The sequence below is a fragment of the Oryctolagus cuniculus genome, chromosome 17 (assembly GCF_051225735.1).
Source record: "Oryctolagus cuniculus isolate XC-2025 breed Fujian yellow rabbit chromosome 17, ASM5122573v1, whole genome shotgun sequence".
In the NCBI taxonomy this organism is placed as follows: Eukaryota; Metazoa; Chordata; class Mammalia; order Lagomorpha; family Leporidae; genus Oryctolagus; species Oryctolagus cuniculus.
The window spans coordinates 51,858,112-51,877,196 of NC_142883.1; the positions used below are offsets into that span (position 1 = coordinate 51,858,112).

Genomic DNA, 19,085 nt, shown 5'->3' on the forward strand with positions numbered 1-19,085 from the left:
CTGCAGAGGCAGGCGGCCAGGCTCGGCGCCGCCCTTTCGCCGCCGGTTTCTGCCTCCAATGCTCTTTGTCCGCTCGACTTTCGCCTCCACCCTCTGCTCTTCTTTTCCTTCTTTCTCCTGCTCTGACGGGTGGTCTTAGCCGGGTCCTTGAGGATCGCGCCTTGTTGGAATTGCCACTCCTGGAGGCCCCTGGACGAGCGCTCCACCTCCCCGGCCTTGGCCCTCCCACCTGGGCTGACCCTGCAACAGCCCGCAGGCCTCTGAGCCCCTGCTCCTCAAGAAGCCCCCCTTCCCGGCCCCCAGTGCATCCCTGGGCCCTTCTCACTCCTCCCCCAGGCTGCTACCCGCTCCAGCATCTAGGCTCCTAGCAGAGCACAGAAACCACCAGGGCCAGGAGCTGGCGGAGGGTGGGAAGCCGGGGTAGGCCTGGGTCAGAGCCTTGGCCGCGCCCATCACTCCCTTCCCTTGGCGTCTTTTCAGACCCGTTCTCCACCTTCCCCGCCCCGCCACTCACACTGAGCACTGCCTCTCTCCCAGCCAAGCCGCCTTGTGCGCACTCTCCCATCCCCTCGGTGTTCTGTGCACCCAAACATCTGGCTTTACAACGGGATCTTTGAGTCCACCCTCAGACTCGCAGCTCACACTCACCAGCCCCCCCCCCCCCCCCCCCCCGGTCTCTCAGTTCACCTTCGGGCGTAGCCCACCTCCAGCCCCGCCCCTGCATCCATCCTGCGGTCCGTCTCCAGGCAGGTGGCTGCCTCGCCCAGCTCTTCGTGCGGGTTGCCAGTCTGCCTCTCCTCCAGCCCAGACCCTCCACACCTCCCCTGCCCCATCTCTCCCTCACTCCATTGCCCTCTTTCTGCTTTTCACCCCGGTTCTCTGGTGTTTCCTCCCATGGTTCTTCTTCCTCAAACATCTCTCTGTAAATCTTCATTTATTCTGTACATTTATTAATGGGCTCTTTGTGCTCATCTAATTAACCTACTCTTGTATGAAAATGCGGACTCTTCAGAACTCTTTGTGATTCATTTTTATTGTACTTTTTGAAGCACAGTGAGGTGGTTTTTTTTTTTTTTTTTTTTTTTTTAAGGTGACTTCCAGCTCTTCCCTTGACTTATGTGTACCCAACTTTTCTCCAAGCTCTCTGCTACCTCCCCGGGCCACAGCACGGTCACCTCTTGCCAGGACATCCTGACTGCTCTAATCTCCCTGCCCCCACTCCTGTCTTGCTAAAATCTGTAGCCTAGCCGGCGCCGTGGCTCACTAGGCTAATCCTCTACCTTGCAGCGCCGGCACACTGGGTTCTAGTCCCGGTCAGGGTGCCGGATTCTGTCCTGGTTGCCCCTCTTCCAGGCCAGCTTTCTGCTGTGGCCAGGGAGTGCAGTGGAGGATGGCCCAAGTGCTTGGGCCCTGCACCCCATGGGAGACCAGGAGAAGCACCTGGCTCCTGCCTTCGGATCAGCGCGGTGCGCCGGCTGCAGCGCGCTAGCCGCGGTGGCCATTGGAGGGTGAACCAATGGCAAAGGAAGACCTTTCTCTCTGTCCCTCTCTCTCACTGTCCACTCTGCCTGTCAAAAAATTTAAAAAAAAATCTGTAGCCTAAAGTGACCTTCATTTGTAAACTTAGATCTTGTCCTTGCCTCTTTAGAATCTTTCAGTGGCATTCTCGTGCCCCTGCCAATGAGTGCCACACCAGGGTCCACCTGCCCCTGTGTCTCAGCCGCCGCTGGCCGGCCTCTCTGCCCCTTACACATGCGACCTGCTCCCTTACCTGTGCCTTTGCGCACTCTGCTCTCTCTGCCTGGATGCTCCTTTCCATCTGTCCCTTCCCCCAGCCCCAGCTAACTGAGTCATCCGTCAGCTATCCGCTCAAGTATCACTTCTTCTCTCAAGCCTCCGCCCCACCCCAGACTGAGTCAGGTCATCTGCTCAATGCTCTCATGGCTATCTGCACATTTGCTCATTTATTTATTTATTGAGAGACAGTAGCAGCGGGAGTGGAGAGGGGTGGGAGTGGCCAAAGCCAGGAACCAGGAACTCAATCCTGAGGATAGCAAGAACCCAATTACTTTTTAATTAAAAAAAAAAAAAAAGAAAATTTTCTCTCTGTTTTTTTTTTGTTTTGTTTTGTTTTGTTTTTTTTTTTTTTTTTTGACAGGCAGAGTGGACAGTGAGAGAGAGAGACAGAGAGAGAAAGGTCTTCCTTTTGCCGTTGGTTCACCCTCCAATGGCCGCCGCTGCAGCCGGCGCACCGCGCTGATCCGATGGCAGGAGCCAGGATCCAGGTGCTTTTTCCTGGTCTCCCATGGGGTGCAGGGCCCAAGCACCTGGGCCATCCTCCACTGCACTCCCTGGCCATAGCAGAGAGCTGGCCTGGAAGAGGGGCAACCGGGACAGAATCCGGTGCCCCGACCGGGACTAGAACCCGGTGTGCCGGCGCCGCAAGGTGGAGGATTAGCCTATTGAGCCACGGCGCCGGCCTTTCCTCTCTGTTTTTTAAGATTTATTTATTTATTTGAAAGGCAAAGAGAGAGAGGGAGGGAGGGAGATCTTCATCTGCTGGTGCACTCCCCAGATGGCCACAACAGCCAGGGCTGGGCCAGGCCAGAGCCAGGAGCTTCTTCTGGGTCTCCCAGACTGGTGCAGGGCTGAAGCACTTGGTTTGTCTTCCATTGCTTTCCCAGATGCATCAGCAGGGAGCTGGATCAGAAGTGGAGCAGCCTGGACTTGAACCAGCGCCTGCATGGAATGCCGGTGCTGCAGGCCAGGGCTTTAACCTGCTGTACCACAGCGCCAGTCCTGACTTTTTACTTTTTAAAAATATTTATTTATTTGAAAGGCAGAATGAGAAAGAGAGAGAGAGAGAGAGAAGGAGGGAGAATGAGGGGGAGAGAGATCTTCCATCCATTGGTTCTCTTCAAATGGCTTCAACAGCTGGAAGGGGTCCAGGAACTCCATGTTCTGCTGCTTTCCCAGGCACACTAGCAGGCAGCCAGGAACTCACCTACCTGAGCCATCATTGCTGCTTCCCAGAGTCCGCATCAACAGACAGCTGGAGCCAGGAGCAGAGCTGAGGATTAAATCCAGGCACAATATGGGACACAATGTCTTGACCACTACGTCAAATGCCCACCTCAGGGCTGGCACTGTGGAGTAATGGGGTGCTAGTATCCCATACAGGCGCTGGTTCGAGTCCCAGCTGCTGCACTTCCTATCCAACTCCCTGCTAATGGCCCAGGAAGACAGCGACGGATGCTGCTTGGGCCCCTGCACCTGTGTGGGAGACCCGGAAGAAGCTTTTGGCTCCTGGCTTCAGATCAGCCCAGCTCAGCCATTGCTGCCATTTGGGAAGTATAGATGATCTTTCAAACACTTGGGTTCCTACCATGGATATGGGATCTCTGGACAGAGTTCTAGCTTTGGCCTGGCCCCATGCCAACTGTTGGGGGAATTTGGGGAATGAACCAGTAGATAAAAGATCTCTTTGTGTCTGTTGGTCTGTGTGTGTATGTTTTTCTTTCTTTTCTTTTTTTTTTTTTTAAAACAAGATTTATTTATTTATTTTGAAAGTCAGAGTTAGAGTGAGGGAGAGACAGAGAAAGATCTTTTGTCCACTGGTTCACTCCCCAGATGGCTGTAACAGCCAGGGTTAGGCCAGGCCAAAGCCAGGAGCCAAGAGCTGCATCCGGGTCCACCTGGGGGTTCAGAGGCCAACATGTGGGCCATGTTCTTTACTGCCAGATGTCCTGAGAAGGGGAGGGGCAAGAGCAGGCCCAGCTGAGAATCACCGATGAGTGTGGCCACTGAACATCATTGTGGATTTGTATCCTCTCCAGTGGCCTTGAAGGAAACAGCTGGTCCAAGGGCCCAGGGAGATGGATAGTTAGAATTAACCAGGGTTGGGATTTTGCTAAAAAGAAGGAACAAGGATCTTAGGCTGTATTAGGAGAATGATTACGTTTTAGACCATCAATACAAAAGGGGCAAGGAGGGTAAACACTAATGGGCGTGCTACATAGTGAAAAACCAATAGGATGTACGCTGGGCTCTCTGGGGTTCACCCCGGGAAGCCAGGCCTGGGAAGCCAGGAGGTGATCATGAAAAGTGGTGTTGAGGGATGAGAAAGCCTAGGACAAGGGCGTGAGGATGGACTGAAGAGAAAGATCAGTGGAGATAAGACTGAGGTGCTGAGATGGGTTGCGCTGATAAAGATTTTGCTGGGATTTTTTATGATTCATTTATTTATTGGAAAAAGCAGAGTGATCAAGAGAGAGGAAGAGACCTCTTCTATCTACTGATTCATTCCTCAAATGGCTACAACAGCTAGGTATGGGCCAGGCCTAAGCCAGGAGCCAGGAACTCCATCCTGGTCTCCCACAGCTTGCTGTACCATAACTCTGGTGCCTATGCAGTATTATTTAAACATGAATTAGTTATTAATTATTATACTGTTCAGATCAGGAAGTTTATAGACCCAAGACAGACAGATTTCCACTGCATTCAGGATGGGCTTCAGTGGTCTCATCTATAAAACGGTAGTGACAATATTTTTACCTGTTTTAAAAAGCAAGATGGCCGGCGCCATTGCTCACTTGGTTAATCCTCCACCTGCGGCACTGGCACCCCGGGTTCTGGTCCCAGTCGGGGGTGCCAGGGATTCTGTCCCAGTTGCTCCTCTTCCAGTCCAGCTCTCTGCTGTGGCCCGGGAGTGCAGTGGAGGATGGCCCAAGTGCTTGGGCCCTGCACCTGCATGGGAGACCGGGGAAGGCACCTGGCTCCTGGCTTCAGATTGGCGCAGCCCACCGGCTGCAATGCGCCGCTGGCCGTAGCGGCCACTTGGGGGGTGAACCAACTGAAAAAGGAAGACCTTTCTCTCTGTCTCTCTCTCGCTCGCTGTCTAACTCTGCCTGTCAAAATAAATAAATAAATAAATAAATAGCAAGGGACTGGGAGCCAGTGCTGTGGCACAGTGGGTGAAGCCGCCTGGGATGCTGGCATTCCATGTGGGTCCTGGTTCCAGTCCCAGCTGCTCCACTTCTGAGAGTTATCTGATAATGGCCTGGGAAAAGAAGTTGAAGATGGCCCATGTGCTTGGGCCTGTGTATCCATGTGGGAGATTCGAATGAAGCTGCTGTCTCCGGGCTTCGGCCTGGCCCAGCCCCAGCCCCAGCCCCAGCCCCAGCCCCAGCTGCTACAGACATCTGGAGAGTGAACCAGCAGATGGAAGACTGCCCTCTCTCTCTGCCTCTCCCTGTCTCTATTAACTCTGCCTTTCAAACACATAAAATAAATATTTTTTAAAATAGGGGAGTAGAGTGTGAAATATCACTATGTTCCTGAATCTGCACATATGAAATATACATGAAATTTGTGTCCTTTAAATAAAAAAAAGCAAGAGGTTGAGTGAGGTGATCTCCTGTGGTTCATTTTGGAGTGAATATTTGAGATATAGATTTGGAAAAGCAGTGGGAAAAGTGACTACTCACTTATTCATTCATTCATTTATTCATTAACAGAAAGAAGGAGAAACAGAGAGAGAGAAATATTCCATCTGCTGCTTCTCTCCCCAAATGGTGACAATGGTCATGGCTGGGCCAGACTGAAGCCAGGACCCAGGAACTCCATCCGGGTCTCTCCTGTGAGTAGCAGAGGCCCATCTTCTGCTGCTTTCCCAGGCACATTAGCAGGGAGCTGGATTGTAAGCAAAACTGCCAGGACTTGGACCAATGCCCCAATATGTGACGCTAGTGTCACAAGCAGTGGCTTAACCCACGGGTCCGCAAAGCCAGCCCCAACCAGCTCATTTTATGAAGCTAGAAGAACCTTACCTCTGAAACTTGTTGAGGAAAATTCAAGAAAAGTATTGTAAGCCCACTTCATCTATAAATAGAGATGCAAAAATCCTTAAAATATTCCTTAACCAAATGTAAAAGTATATTTAAAGAGTAACGCATCACAAACTCGCAGTTTATCCCAGAAATGCAAGTTTTTTAGCATTACAAAATCCACCAGTGTGATTCATCACACCAATAGACTAAAGAAAAAAAATCATATGGCCACCTCAATCATTCATTTTACACAGTGCTTGATAAGGTTTAATACCTGCTTCTGATAAGACCTCTTAGCAAACAAAGATTAGAAATTCTCATACTTAATGAAGAAACATTAGGTTTGTCTCTCTTACCATAGTGAGAAGGACAAAGATATCCCCTGTTACACCTTGTTTGACAAGGTCCTGGAGGACTTTACACGGAAGTAAAATAAATAGAGTGCGTGTTTAGCCTAACAAGTAAGCTGCCAGTTAAAGGACAGGTGTTGTGGCTGAGTGGGTTAAACTGGAGACGCCGACATCTTGCATCAGAGAGCAGGTTCAAGTCCCAGCTACTCCACTTCCAGTTCCCTGCTAGTGCTCCTGGGTTGAGGCAGATGATAGCTCAGCACTTGAGTCCCTGCCACTCATGTGGAAAACCTGGCTGCAGTTCCTGGCTCCTGACTCCTGGTTTCGGCTTCACCCAGCCCCGGCTGTTGCGGCTATTTGGGATTTGGGGAGTGAACCAGCAAAAATCTCTCTCTCTCTCTCCCCCCATCTCAGCCTTTCAAATCAATCGATCATTTTTGTTGTTGTTGTTTTAAGATTTGTTTATTTATTTGAAAGGCAGATACAAAGAGAAAGATATCATCATCTGCTGGTTCTCTTCCCAAATGGCCGCAATGGCCAAGGTTGGGCCAAGCCAAAGCCAGGAGACAAAAGATTCTTCTGAGTCTCCCATGTGGGTGGCAGGGGCCCAAGCACTTGGTCAGACCTCTGCTGCTTTTCCAGGCACATTAGCAGGGACCTGGATCAGAAGTGGAGCAGCCGGGACTTGAACTGGCGCCCATATGGGATGCCGGCGCTGTAGGCAGAGGCTTAACCCACTATGCCACAGCCCTGGGCCCAATGAATTGTTTTTTAAAAGATGTCATTTTGGGGCGACCTACAGTGCCGGCACCCCATATGGGGGCCAGTTCGAGTCCCGGTTGCTCCACTTCCAATCCAGTTCTCTGTTATGGCCTGGGAAAGCAGTAGAAGATGGCCCAAGTCCTTGGGCCCCTGCACCCACATGGGAGACCTGGAAGAAGCTCCTGGCTCCTGGCTTCGGATCAGCACAGCTCCAGCAGTTGCAGCCAACTGGGGAGTGAACCAGTGGATGGAAGACCTCTCTCTCTCTCTCTCTCTCTCTGTCTCTCTGCCTCTCCTTCTCTCTGTGTAACTCTGAATTTGAAATAAATAAATAAATCTTAAAAAAGAAAGATGTCAATTTAGACAGCTGTGTCCTACATTCAGAGCACCTGGATCCAATACCTGACTCCAACTCCTAATGCAGTGGTTATGGCTCAGGTAGTTGGATGTGGTGGAATGAGAAGGCCATGCCAAGATGGCCACTGGCAGCAGAGCCTGCCTGGCAACAGGCTGTGATTGGATGGCTTCGGAAACTGCCTGGCAACAGGGTGTGATTGGTTAGGGCATAGACCGCCCCTTGACCAGATTGGCTGCCTTGGCTATATAAGCTGCTGTAGCAACTGAAATAAATGAGTCTGTAGGCTGCTTGCCTCTGGCCTGCTTTCACCCGACTCCCGGGGTCTATGTGGTAACTCCGCACCTCTTGCCCCCACCATGCTTTTCCTCTCAGAAAGAATCCACTGCAACAGTTGGATTCCTGCCACCCACATGAGAGACCTGAATTGAGTTCCTGACATCGAGGATCAACCCAGCCCAGCTCCAACACTCACGGGCATGTGCGAACTGAACCAGCAAACAGGAGTTCTGTCTCTCTCTTTCTCTGCCTCTTAAATAAAATAAATAAATAATTTTTAAAAAGAAAGAAAGAAACACAGTCATGCACTGTCTCATGACCTTTTGGTCAACCACGGAGTGTACTAAGTGGCAGTGGTCCCATAAAACCATCATAGAGCTCACAAATTCCTATCATGGGTGTGAGCATTGTGGCATAGAAGATGAAGCCATCATCAAAATGCCCACTTCCCATACCAGAGCCAGTTTAAGTCCTGACTTCTTCACTTCCTATCCAGCTCCCTGCTAATGCTCTTGGGAAGCAGCAGCAGACGGCTTCTTCCCCAGCCAGAGCTCCCAGATCACCCCTGGGTGCTTACCGCTGTGACTTCTAGGGCAATCCCACGTGGGGACCAGCCAACCAGTTCCTTCTCCCCTCTGGGCGGGAGGCTTTCTCAGCCTTTCAGTAAATGCAACCAGCTAGGTTAATGTTTCCTGTTCAGGAGACGAATCCCGTGGGAGTGGAGGAGATGCAACTCCCAAACTGGAAACCCAAATGTCCATCAACAGGCAGATGGACAGACCGTGATACATTCATACAGCAGAATATTATTCATCAATACAAAGTGAACTCTTGATACAAGTGACATCGCAAGTGAACCTCAAGATCCTTTAGTTCAGTGAAAAGAGCCAGACAAATGAGCACATTCTGTATGATTCTTGTTCCATAAAATTCTAGAAAATGAAAATTAGCCTATAATGACAGAAAGCAGATCAGTGCTTACCCAGAGGGCAGGAAAGGACCAGAAGGAGAGAAGATGAAGTAGTACAAGGGGACTTGGGGGGAGTGGAAGCTTTCACAGGTACATACCCGTCAAAACTTAAAGATAGTACACTTCCAATCCCTGCTGTTTATTATATGTCAATTATCCCTCAATTGAGCAGTCTCATGCAATCCAATCTATTGTAAGCATTCCATGAGCATTATATTATTCACCTTCATGAAAAACCCTAAGGTGTAGGTACTATTATTATCTCCCTTCTCATGTTACGGATGATGTAAGTAAAGCACAAAGAGCTTAGGGCACAGAGTTGGTAAGACACAGAGCTGGGCTCAGAGTCAGGCCGTGTGGGCCCGGAATCCGCACCCTGCACTCTGCTGCCTCTGGGTGCATGCTGCTGAGGATGAGGGGGTGGGAAGCAGAGACGGGGACAGCCATTCCGAAGAGCAAGCTGGCAGAACCCCGTCACATTAGGTCTTGGAACGCCCTATGACTCAGCAATTCTGCTCCCGCAGATGGCTATAAATATAGCCAGAGACATATCTTCCGAAGATGTTCGCCTAGGAGTCTGTCAGGACCCTTGTGTGGAAAGATTTGTATGTCTGATGTGCGCTGGGTGGGAACTGGAGAGGACCACTGCGCAGCCCTGGGATGGTGCACCGGGAAAGTGCAGCATGACGCACTCTGCGGAGGCCCGTGCAGCTGTGGCTGCCCCAGCCGCTGAGCAAGGGTGGATTTCAAAAACAGTGCTGCAGTGAGCATTGTGGCGTAGCAGGTTAGGCCTCCACCTGGGATGCCTTATCCACATTGGAGTGCCAGCTCAAGTCCTGGCTGCTCTGCTTTGGATTCGGCTTCCTGCAAATGTGCCTGGGAGGCAGCAGCAGATGGGCACTCGAGTACTTGAATCCCTGCCATCCAAGCAGGAGACCCGGATAGAGTTCCTGGCTCCTGGCTTTGGCCTGGCCCAGTCCTGGCTGTTGCAGCCATTTGGGGAGTGAACCAGCAGATGGACGGTGGTCTCCCCTGCCTTCTCTGTCACTTTGCCTTTTAAACAAGTAAATCTTAAAACACACACACACACACACACACACACACCATATTGCTTACTTAACTAAGACCAGAATGGAATATATAACAAGATGCTATTACATAAACCAACAGTATGCACTAAATGACTCACATTTTGCCAGAGCACAAATTTTAAAATGAACATCAACCACATTGGAATAGTCATGCTCTTTAAATTGTTTATTCATTTGACAGGCAGAGAGACAGAGACAGCTAGAGAGCTTCCATCAGCTGGTTCACTCCCCCAGCGCCCGGGATGGTCAGGGCTGGGCCAGGCTGAGGCCGGGAGAACTCAGTCCAGGTCTCCCACGTGGGTGCCTGGAATCCAATCACTTCAGCCAGCACCATAGTAACTTCTGAAGGAAGAAAAATCAGAAATGGGCATGGAAGTAATTTTCAAAGTAAGACATACAGTAAGAAAGACGATGTGTTAAGAACGGTACTATCATCTCAAACTTCTGAATCTAAGACCCAAATCCACAAACAAAATCTGGGAAGGGACAAAGGCAGGGGGTAGGGCTTCTGGAGCTCGGGGTCGAGGCTTCGCCCCCCCAGAAGCTGGACACAGAGCGGACCTGTGGAGCAGGTGCTGGAGGCAGGGGGAGTGTCCCGGCTTCCTCCTGCCTCCACTCATTTCCTTACCAGACACAGGAGCTTAGGAAACAAAAGCCTGGCTGGCACTGCGGCTCACTAGGCTAATCCTCCACCTTGCGGCGCCGGCACACCAGGTTCTAGTCCGGTTGGGGCGCCGGATTCTGTCCCGGTTGCCCCTCTTCCAGGCCAGCTCTCTGCTGTGGCCAGGGAAGTGCAGAGGAGGATGGCCCAAGTGCTTGGGCCCTGCACCCCATGGGAGACCAGGAGAAGTACCTGGCTCCTGCCTTCGGATCGGCGCAGCGCGCCAGCCGTGGCGGCCATTGGAGGGTGAACCAACGGCAAAGGAAGACCTTTCTCTCTGTCTCTCTCTCTCACTGTCCACTCTGCCTGTCAAAAAAAAAAAAAAAAAAAAGAAACAAAAGCCTGCAGAAATCAGCTCCCCAAGATACAGGGAGAGTTTAGGAAAGGCCAAGGATCACTACACAAGATCAACACAAACACAAGGAGAGAGGGGGAGAGAGAAAGCTCCAGCACAAGGCTTCCCCTCTCATGTCTCTGTACTTCCTTTTCAATCCTCTATTAATCAGTCTTTCACCTTGCCTGTTCCTTTGTCTTTCTCTCCCACCTCTCTCCTTACTCCTCCTGTTCACGTGCCCATCACCGTCTTTACACCATTCACCCTGTCTCCCACACCCACTCCTGACCTAGGAGGGTCCCTGAGAAGCATTTAACCTTGAGAACAATAGCAGGAATGCACTTGGCCCCCCAGGTAGGACAGAACCGAGGGATCTGGGTGCCAGCCCTGCACCCCACCTGCTACACTCCCCTTTTTTTCTCTTCTGGCTCATTTCTTTCTTTATTTTTTAATATTGATTTTATTTATTTGAAAGGCAGAGTTAGACAGAGAGAGAGACAGATCTTCCATCTGCTGGTTCACTCCCTAATGGTCACAGTGGTCAGGACTGGGCCAGGCTGAAGCCAGGAGCCAGGAGCCAGGAACTTCATTTGGGTCTTGAACTGGCATCCAAATGGGATATAGATGGCAGCTTAACCCACCACACCACAGCACCGGCCCCAGAGCACCACTTTTTTTTTTTTTTTTTTTTTTTTGACAGGCAGAGTGGACAGTGAGAGAGAGAGAGAGAAAGGTCTTCCTTTGCTGTTGGTTCACCCTCCAATGGCCACCGCGGCCAGTGTGCTGCGGCCGGCGCACCGCGCTGATCCAATGGCAGGAGCCAGGTACTTATCCTGGTCTCCCATGGGGTGCAGGCCCCAAGCACTTGAGCCATCCTCCACTGCACTCCCGGGCCACAGCAGAGAGCTGGCCTGGAAGGGGGGCAACCGGGACAGAATCCGGCGCCCCGACCGGGACTAGAACCTGGTGTGCCGGCGCCGCAAGGCGGAGGATTAGTGTAGTGAGCCACGGCGCCAGCCGAGCACCACTTTAACACTGGCATCCCCTTTGGGTGCCCGGGTTGGAATCCTGGCTGCTCTGCCCCCAGCCCAGCTTCCGACTAAGGCGCCCAGGAAAGCAGCGGAGGACGACCCAAGTACTTGGTCCCTGCCATCCACGTAGTAGGCCTGGATAGAAATTCTGACAGTTCACTTCAGCCTGGTCCTGACCTGGCTGCTATAGCCATCTATCGGAGTGAATCAGTGGATGGAAGATCTCTCTCTCCCTCTCTCTTTGTAACTGCTTTCAAATAAATAAATCTTTTTTAAAAATCACTGATGTTGGAGCCGGCGCTGTGGTGCAGTGGGTTAATGCCCTGGCCTGAAGTGCTGGCATCCCATATGGGGGCCACTGCTCCACATCTGATCCAGCTCTCTGCTATGGCCTGGGAAAGCAGTAGAAGATGGCCCAAGTCCTTGGGCCCCTGCACCCGCATGGGAGACCTGGAAGAAACCCCTGGCTCCTGGCTTCAGATCGGCACAGCTCTGGCCGTTGAGGCCAATTGGGGATTGAACCATCGGATGGGAGACCTCTCTCTCTCTCTCTCTCTCTCTCTCTCTCTCTCTGTAACTCTGAATTTCAAATAAATCTTAAAACACACACACACTGATGTTAACTATCTGGCAGAAGGGGAAGTGGTGCGCCCTAGGAGTGACAGGGTGGCCAATTCACTGTTACAGGGACGTTAGGAAGAGGGGCAGGCTTGGAGATGCTACTCCTGTGCGTGCCCATCCCGGCAGTAGGTGGACACCGGCATCCGGAGCGCCTCGGACAGCGGGGGCCACAGCCCTGCTCCAATCCGCTGTGGCTCCTCGATCTCCCTCCAGGTGGCACTGCAGGCCCGCACTTCGGAGGCGGACTCTCCGAGCCGGGCGCCCTCGGCACTCCGGCCGTCCGGCGGGCTTCTCGCGCTCTCCACTCGGCAACTTAGGTCGTGCCCTCTCCGCTGACGTCCACTGCGGACCCAAACCCGGGGCAGCCTTCGCAGAGCGTGTCGCCCACGCGGTCAGCACGTGGGTGGTGGCTGAGGGACCTCGGGGCTAGCGACGTGGTCGGCGTGACCACTGGCCCGTCGGGTCGCCTGCGGGAACCCACCGCGGGGGACGTGCGAAGGGGGACGACCGGAGATGCGCTGTCCGGAGCCGGCACGTGTGGAAAGACGCGCCACCGGACCGGACCCGCCGGCACAGGCGTCTCCTTGTCCCCAGGGCAACCCTCGCGTGGGAAGCGGACGCTTTAAGGCTCCATCTCCTGCCCTCCCCCGCCCGGGACGTGCTGGGACACCCGGGACCTGACATTTGGCGGCTCCCAACGTGGGAGCTAAAAATAGCCGCTCCGGGTTACTTGGGGGCGTTGCTCTTAACCAACCCCGCGCCGGGGCTCACGCACTTCGTCTTCTGCCTCTGGAGTATCCCCAGGCAGGTACACCTGGCCGTTCCCCGTCTAGACCCCGCCGGCCCGCCCACCGAGCTAGACTCCTAGATAAATTTCCTCGGCCTGGGATTTTTGGCTGGTGGGCGGGTCCTAACACGTGGGTGGGCGGGGTCTTTTGTTCCGAGGGCCGGGTTCTCAAATCTTCCCAGCCAGCGGCTGGCGGGAACCTGAGGGGCGCGTCCTGCCCTCACGCTGAGGGGCGCGGCCTCGCCCGCCAGCCCGACTAATGCCCGACTCTACCTCCCGGGCTTAGCGAGGGGGCGTGGCCTCCCGGGGTGTGTGGGCTGCTGGCCAATGGGCGTCGTGAAGGGCGTGGCCCGTGGGAGGAGGGTGCGGGGGTGAAGTGGCGGGGGCTCCTCGCGTCTTTTCCCGCAGCCGGGCTCTGCCAGATCCCTGGGAGCCCCGCAGGTCTCTGGCTCTTTGGCGTCTGGCTGGGGGGCTCCCCAAGCCTCGCCCTCCACATACCGCTCCGGGACCCCCGTGGTCCCCGAGCCTTGCGCCCGTCAGGCCGGGACCACAGACCGCCAGTCGCCTCTTTCATCACCGCAGCCCCTGTGGCCTCCAGCTCTTCTAAGATGCCGTCGGGTTTCCAACAGATCGGCTCCGAAGTAGGGACCATCATGCTGGGGCGGGGCGGGGGCACCGGTTTCGCTTGTCCTGGGCTGGGGTCGCGACTGGGGTCAGCTAGGGGGCGGTCCCTGCGCAGGCGCAGGGAGTGGAGGTGGGGGGCTGGCTATTTATACCCGGTCTGTGCATCCCGTGACTGTCAGATTCCAGTCCCGCCAAGAGGCGGAGTAGGTCCGGAGGACCTTCTGGGGGCTCTGGCCACAGCTGGATTCCGCGAGTTCAGGGTTCACCCGCTCCCCCCAGCACGGGGCGCGCTGCGCCCGCATCGGGGACGCCCTGCCCTGCATCTGACTGAGCAGAGCAGATCCAGGCGGGTCTTGCCCCCAAGGAGCTGTCCGGCGGTCCCTGCTCGCGGGCGGTGTTTCGAGGACTGAGGCTCTCCGTGGGCCTCCACCCCCATCCTTGGCCGCCGTCCAGCACGTTGAACTTTCCCTTGGCCCTACGGTTGGTGGAGGGGCAGGGGAGTGTCAGCCCCCCTTCCCCCGGCTCAGGTTTCCGCTTGGAGACAGTCTGTGCCGCCAGCGAGCAGCCACCACCACCGCCACCGCCCCTCACACCACCATCCTGCCCTCCTCCCCGGGGAGGGCTCTCCGGGCAAAACCGGGGCATGGCCCCCCGCCCTTGATGGGCGCTCAGAGCTGGAGGGAAGGCCAGGCAGAGACAAGAGGGGGCTGCCCCCAGAGCGACGACCTGGACTTGCCCTTCCTGGGCTGGTCGGTCGGGTCCTCCTGGAGTTGGCCTTGAGAGCCCCCAGAGGGCAGGGAGGGGGACAGTGGCCCCTGACAATAAAGTGCTTATCAATTTATAAAACCAGCGACTCAGGACTACCGATAACACTGGCCTTTGATTTTCACAACACTTTCACCAACAGGTGGGCAAGGCAGGTGACATCCCCCTCCCCCCCCAACAACAGAAGAGGAAGCCTAGGTCCAGAATGGGGAAGTGACTCTCCCAAGGTCACACAAACCTGAGCTCTCAAGGCCAAGCCTGTCCCAAGGTCACGGGGGGAATTCTGAGGCTTAGGTCCTCCGACATTTCTCTGCCTTGTGGACTCAAACCTTCAGCCTCTCCTCCACGCCCCCAGTTGCCTTTGAGTTCTGTGTGCCGCTGTTTATATTGAGATCTTTGTGCAATTCCTAATATGGCCCAGTTTCCCTCACCCAGCTTGCTGGATGGGACCCAGCGTTGTCCGGCTGCAGCTGGGCGCCGGGCGCGGGAGGAAGGGAGGCAAGCGGGTTGCCCTGTGACGGCCGTGCCCTCTGCCTCTGCCTGTGCAGGATGGGGAACCCCCCCAGCAGCGGGTCACCGGAACCCTGGTCCTCGCCGTGTTCTCAGCCGTGCTTGGGTCCCTGCAGTTTGGCTACAACATTGGGGTCATCAATGCCCCGCAGAAGGTGAGTCCCTGTGGATGGCCAGGTGGAGAGGCCCAGGCGGGGGTGGGGACTGACTAAAAGGTGGCAGGAAGGGCCAGGTCTGCAGGAGTCACTCCTGTGCTGTCCCCCTAGGTGATCGAACAGAGCTACAATGAGACGTGGCTCGGGAGGCAGGGGCCCGAGGGACCCGGCTCCATCCCGCCCGGCACCCTCACCACACTCTGGGCCCTCTCTGTGGCCATCTTCTCCGTGGGCGGCATGATTTCCTCCTTCCTCATCGGCATCATCTCCCAGTGGCTGGGAAGGTATGGGGCGGGAGGGCAGGGGCAGGGGAACAGGAACGGGTCTCCTGCACGGGCGACCTGTAGCTCACAGACCCCACTCTGCCTGCCAGGAAGAGGGCGATGCTGGCCAACAACGTCCTGGCCGTGCTGGGGGGCACCCTCATGGGCCTGGCCAACGCCGCTGCCTCCTATGAGATGCTCATCCTTGGACGGTTCCTCATTGGCGCCTACTCAGGTACCCACGGGCACCACAGCCCAGCCAAGCACCTGCTCCCCCTCACCACGCCTGGGCTTCTGCTGGAGCGAGCGGCTGCCCTCAGCCTTCTCTTCCCTCCGTGCAGGGCTGACATCAGGGCTTGTGCCCATGTACGTGGGGGAGATTGCCCCCACTCACCTGCGAGGTGCCTTGGGGACGCTCAACCAGCTGGCCATCGTCATTGGCATTCTGATCGCCCAGGTGAGTGGACGGTGGCATCGGAGGGGGCTTCCTGGGTAAGGTAGGGGAGCTGGCTGACCTGCCTCCCTTCCTGCAGGTGCTGGGCTTGGAATCCATGCTGGGCACCGCCACCCTGTGGCCGCTGCTCCTGGGCATCACGGTGCTCCCTGCCCTCCTGCAGCTGATCCTGCTGCCCTTCTGCCCCGAGAGCCCCCGCTATCTCTACATCATCCGGAACCTGGAGGGGCCGGCCAGAAAGAGTGAGCTCTGGCCCTTGCCTTCGCCCCGCCTTGCTAGCAAGTGCCTGGCCTGTTCTCAGCGCCCCTCAAGCACGGCCCTCCCCCTCCCCCACCCCAGGTCTGAAGCGCCTGACAGGCTGGGCCGACGTGTCTGGAGCCCTGGCAGAGCTGAAAGATGAGAAGCGGAAGCTGGAGCGCGAGCGGCCACTGTCCCTGCCCCAACTCCTGGGCAGCCGCACCCACCGGCAGCCCCTCATCATTGCCGTGGTGCTGCAGCTGAGCCAGCAGCTCTCAGGCATCAATGCTGTATGTAGGGGGCAGCCCCCCAGCAGGCAGGAGTCAGGGCCGGGCCAGCTTGGTGTGGTTAGAGGGGACAGCGGGACGCCCCTGCCATCACTTTGCTTCTCTCTCACCTCTAGGTTTTCTATTATTCGACCAGCATCTTCGAGACAGCAGGGGTAGGGCAGCCCGCCTATGCCACCATAGGAGCTGGAGTGGTCAACACAGTGTTCACCCTGGTCTCGGTAACTGGCCTCACACGCCTGGCTGTCCCCCGAGTCCTACTCTGGGATGTCCTGACCTGCCCACTTCCTGTGTCCAAAGGCCGCCTACTGAGCCTGACTCTCCCCACAGGTGTTCTTGGTGGAGCGGGCTGGGCGCCGGACACTCCACCTCCTGGGTCTGGCGGGCATGTGTGGCTGCGCCATCTTGATGACCGTGGCTCTGCTTCTGCTGGTGAGGCCTGGGGCCTGGGAGGAGGTTGGCAGCCCAACCCCTGGGAACCACCCAAGAGGCGCGAGGCCAGCCGGTGCCATTCCTCCACATTTCCACCTTCGATTCTGGGGCCCGGCTGGGGCAGAACCAAGGGCCAGCCCCATGGGTTCTTGTCCCAAGCCCGCTGGCCTGGGGGATCCTGGCTGTACTGGAGCCTGTCTAGGAAGCGGCTGTAGCACAACTCCATGGCAGCCAGGATTGAGAACCCGTTAAGTCTCAGGAATGATAATTCTGAACACCCAGCTTCAGAGGCTGGGGAATCAAAGGCGATGAGAACCGCAGGACATCAAAGTTCCCTCCAGCTGGGGCCCCTGGGGTAGCCCCAACAGCAGCGCTCAGAGCTAGGGCCGCAGCCACCCAGACCCAAGCAGCTGCGAGGCAGATTTCATTTCTCCTCTGGGTCGAGGGCAAGAGAACACCCAGCCAAGCCTGAACTGGGTTCCCTGCCCGGCCCCCCAGGAGCGGGTTCCAGCCATGAGCTACGTTTCCATCGTGGCCATCTTCGGCTTTGTGGCGTTCTTTGAGATCGGCCCTGGCCCCATCCCCTGGTTCATCGTGGCCGAGCTCTTCAGCCAGGGGCCCCGCCCTGCAGCCATGGCTGTGGCTGGGTTCTCCAACTGGACGTGCAACTTCATCATCGGCATGGGATTCCAGTACGTTGCGGTAGGTGCCCCTCCCGCCCCCGTCTCCCGCGGTGTCGGCTGCAGCAGGCAGCACACAGCCAGCGACTTCCCCGGCCCCAGCCGCTTGTCTTTGGATCGATCTGGTGAACACCTGCTCCACCAGAATCAAAGGAGAGGGGACGGGAGGAGATGGGGCAGAGGGCGGCAGCGCAGGTGTCTAGGAAACAAACAAGGGGGTATAACTCGGACCAGAGGAACATTATAAACTTCCTTTGACTACTGCCAATGCCTGGGGGATCTACTGAGTGCAGTGACCCAGGAGGGCAAGGAGGGGAAAACTGAAGCTGAGCAGGGTTCAGAGAATCCTTTTTCCACGGAAATTCTCCTTTGGGATCCACAGAGGAGCCGCCTGCTTTCTGCAGCGTCCTCAGCTCCCTGGCTTGCCTGAGCCCACCCCTGCCCGCCCCTCCCCTACTCTGTCAACTCCTCTTTCTCCACCTGTCCCAGGATGCAATGGGGCCCTACGTCTTCCTCCTCTTTGCCGTCCTCCTGCTGGGCTTCTTCATCTTCACCTTCTTAAGAGTACCTGAAACCCGAGGCCGGACCTTCGACCAGATCTCAGCCGCCTTCCGCCGGACGCCGTCTCTCTTAGAGCAGGAGGTGAAGCCCAGCACGGAACTTGAGTACTTGGGGCCAGATGAGAATGACTGAGCCAGGCAGGGGTGGGGGAGCCCGCCCTCCCCGCCCACCGGGACCCTCCTTTCCTCCGCAGCACTTTAACCCCCTCCTCCCGGTTCCTGCCAGGGCGGACAGACTTCCCCTGCAGCCTGGTGGACCTGGGAGGCAGGAGGGAAGGGGCAGTCTGAGCGCCCCTCATTCCCCTCGCGTGACTCTTGGGTTATTTATGTGTGTGGTTAGGCTGTGGCCAGCAGCGTGGCCCACTCTCCCCTCCTGTCTTCCTCCCTAGCCCAGCCCCTTCCTGCCCACCCCCTACCCCTCCCCGACCCTGCCTCTGGCTAGAGAAGAGGGATTGGAGGGAGTGGGACAAACTGAGGCGGAGAGCAGCTGGGAGAGCAGAAGTCACGGTCCCCACCGGCCGCCAGCCGGCACTTTCACTGGATTCTTGCCACATGGACTCCGGGTGAAGGGAGCTCTGTCTCAGCCCTCCAGGGCAAAGGATGCACCCTTGCCTCTCACTGCAGGCTCAGCCTCGCGGGGCGAGAGGGAATGCGAAAGCACATGCCCATATGTGGCGAGAGGAAGGGGCCCTACCCCGGCTGCTCGCCAAGGCTGCCAAGTGGGGGCTCCGGCGCTGTCCTCTGCTCCCCTCCTGGAAGGGTGCTGCACCCACAGGCTCTTGACCAACTAGGGAAAGGGGTTGGAAAGGCTGCCCGTGAACACTGGGCTAGGAGGAGCCGTCAGATATTTTTGTATATATTTGAAGAAGGGGTAGGGAGGAGCAGCCAAGGTCTGCTGTACTAAATGTGTCTATAGAGCTGCTTCTATAAAGTGACTGTATGAAGACAAGTGTCCTGTCGTGGAGGCGCTCCCTGCCTCCCCCACCCCCCACCCTGCCTCAGCATCCTCGGGGTGCCGCAGAGCGGGGCCCTGCTCTGTACATGCCCCA

General features: G+C 56.0%; 1 protein-coding gene and 1 long non-coding RNA gene across 2 annotated transcripts; one reads left to right on the forward strand and one right to left on the reverse strand.

The window, feature by feature from the left end:
* Positions 1-9,776: 9,776 nt before the first annotated feature.
* Positions 9,777-14,991, reverse strand: LOC138846199 (uncharacterized). The gene is made up of 2 exons (XR_011383645.2): positions 14,697-14,991; positions 9,777-9,977 (listed from the first exon to the last, which is right to left on the reverse strand). It is a non-coding gene; the product is annotated as an uncharacterized LOC138846199 (long non-coding RNA).
* On the forward strand, positions 13,678-18,977 carry SLC2A4 (solute carrier family 2 member 4). The gene is given in 11 exon segments (NM_001089313.1): positions 13,678-13,710; positions 15,007-15,123; positions 15,235-15,407; positions 15,497-15,621; positions 15,728-15,843; positions 15,920-16,082; positions 16,180-16,367; positions 16,481-16,585; positions 16,695-16,796; positions 17,295-17,498; positions 17,966-18,977. Coding segments are annotated over 11 exon segments (1,530 nt in total). The 3' UTR covers positions 18,170-18,977.
* Positions 18,978-19,085: the final 108 nt, after the last annotated feature.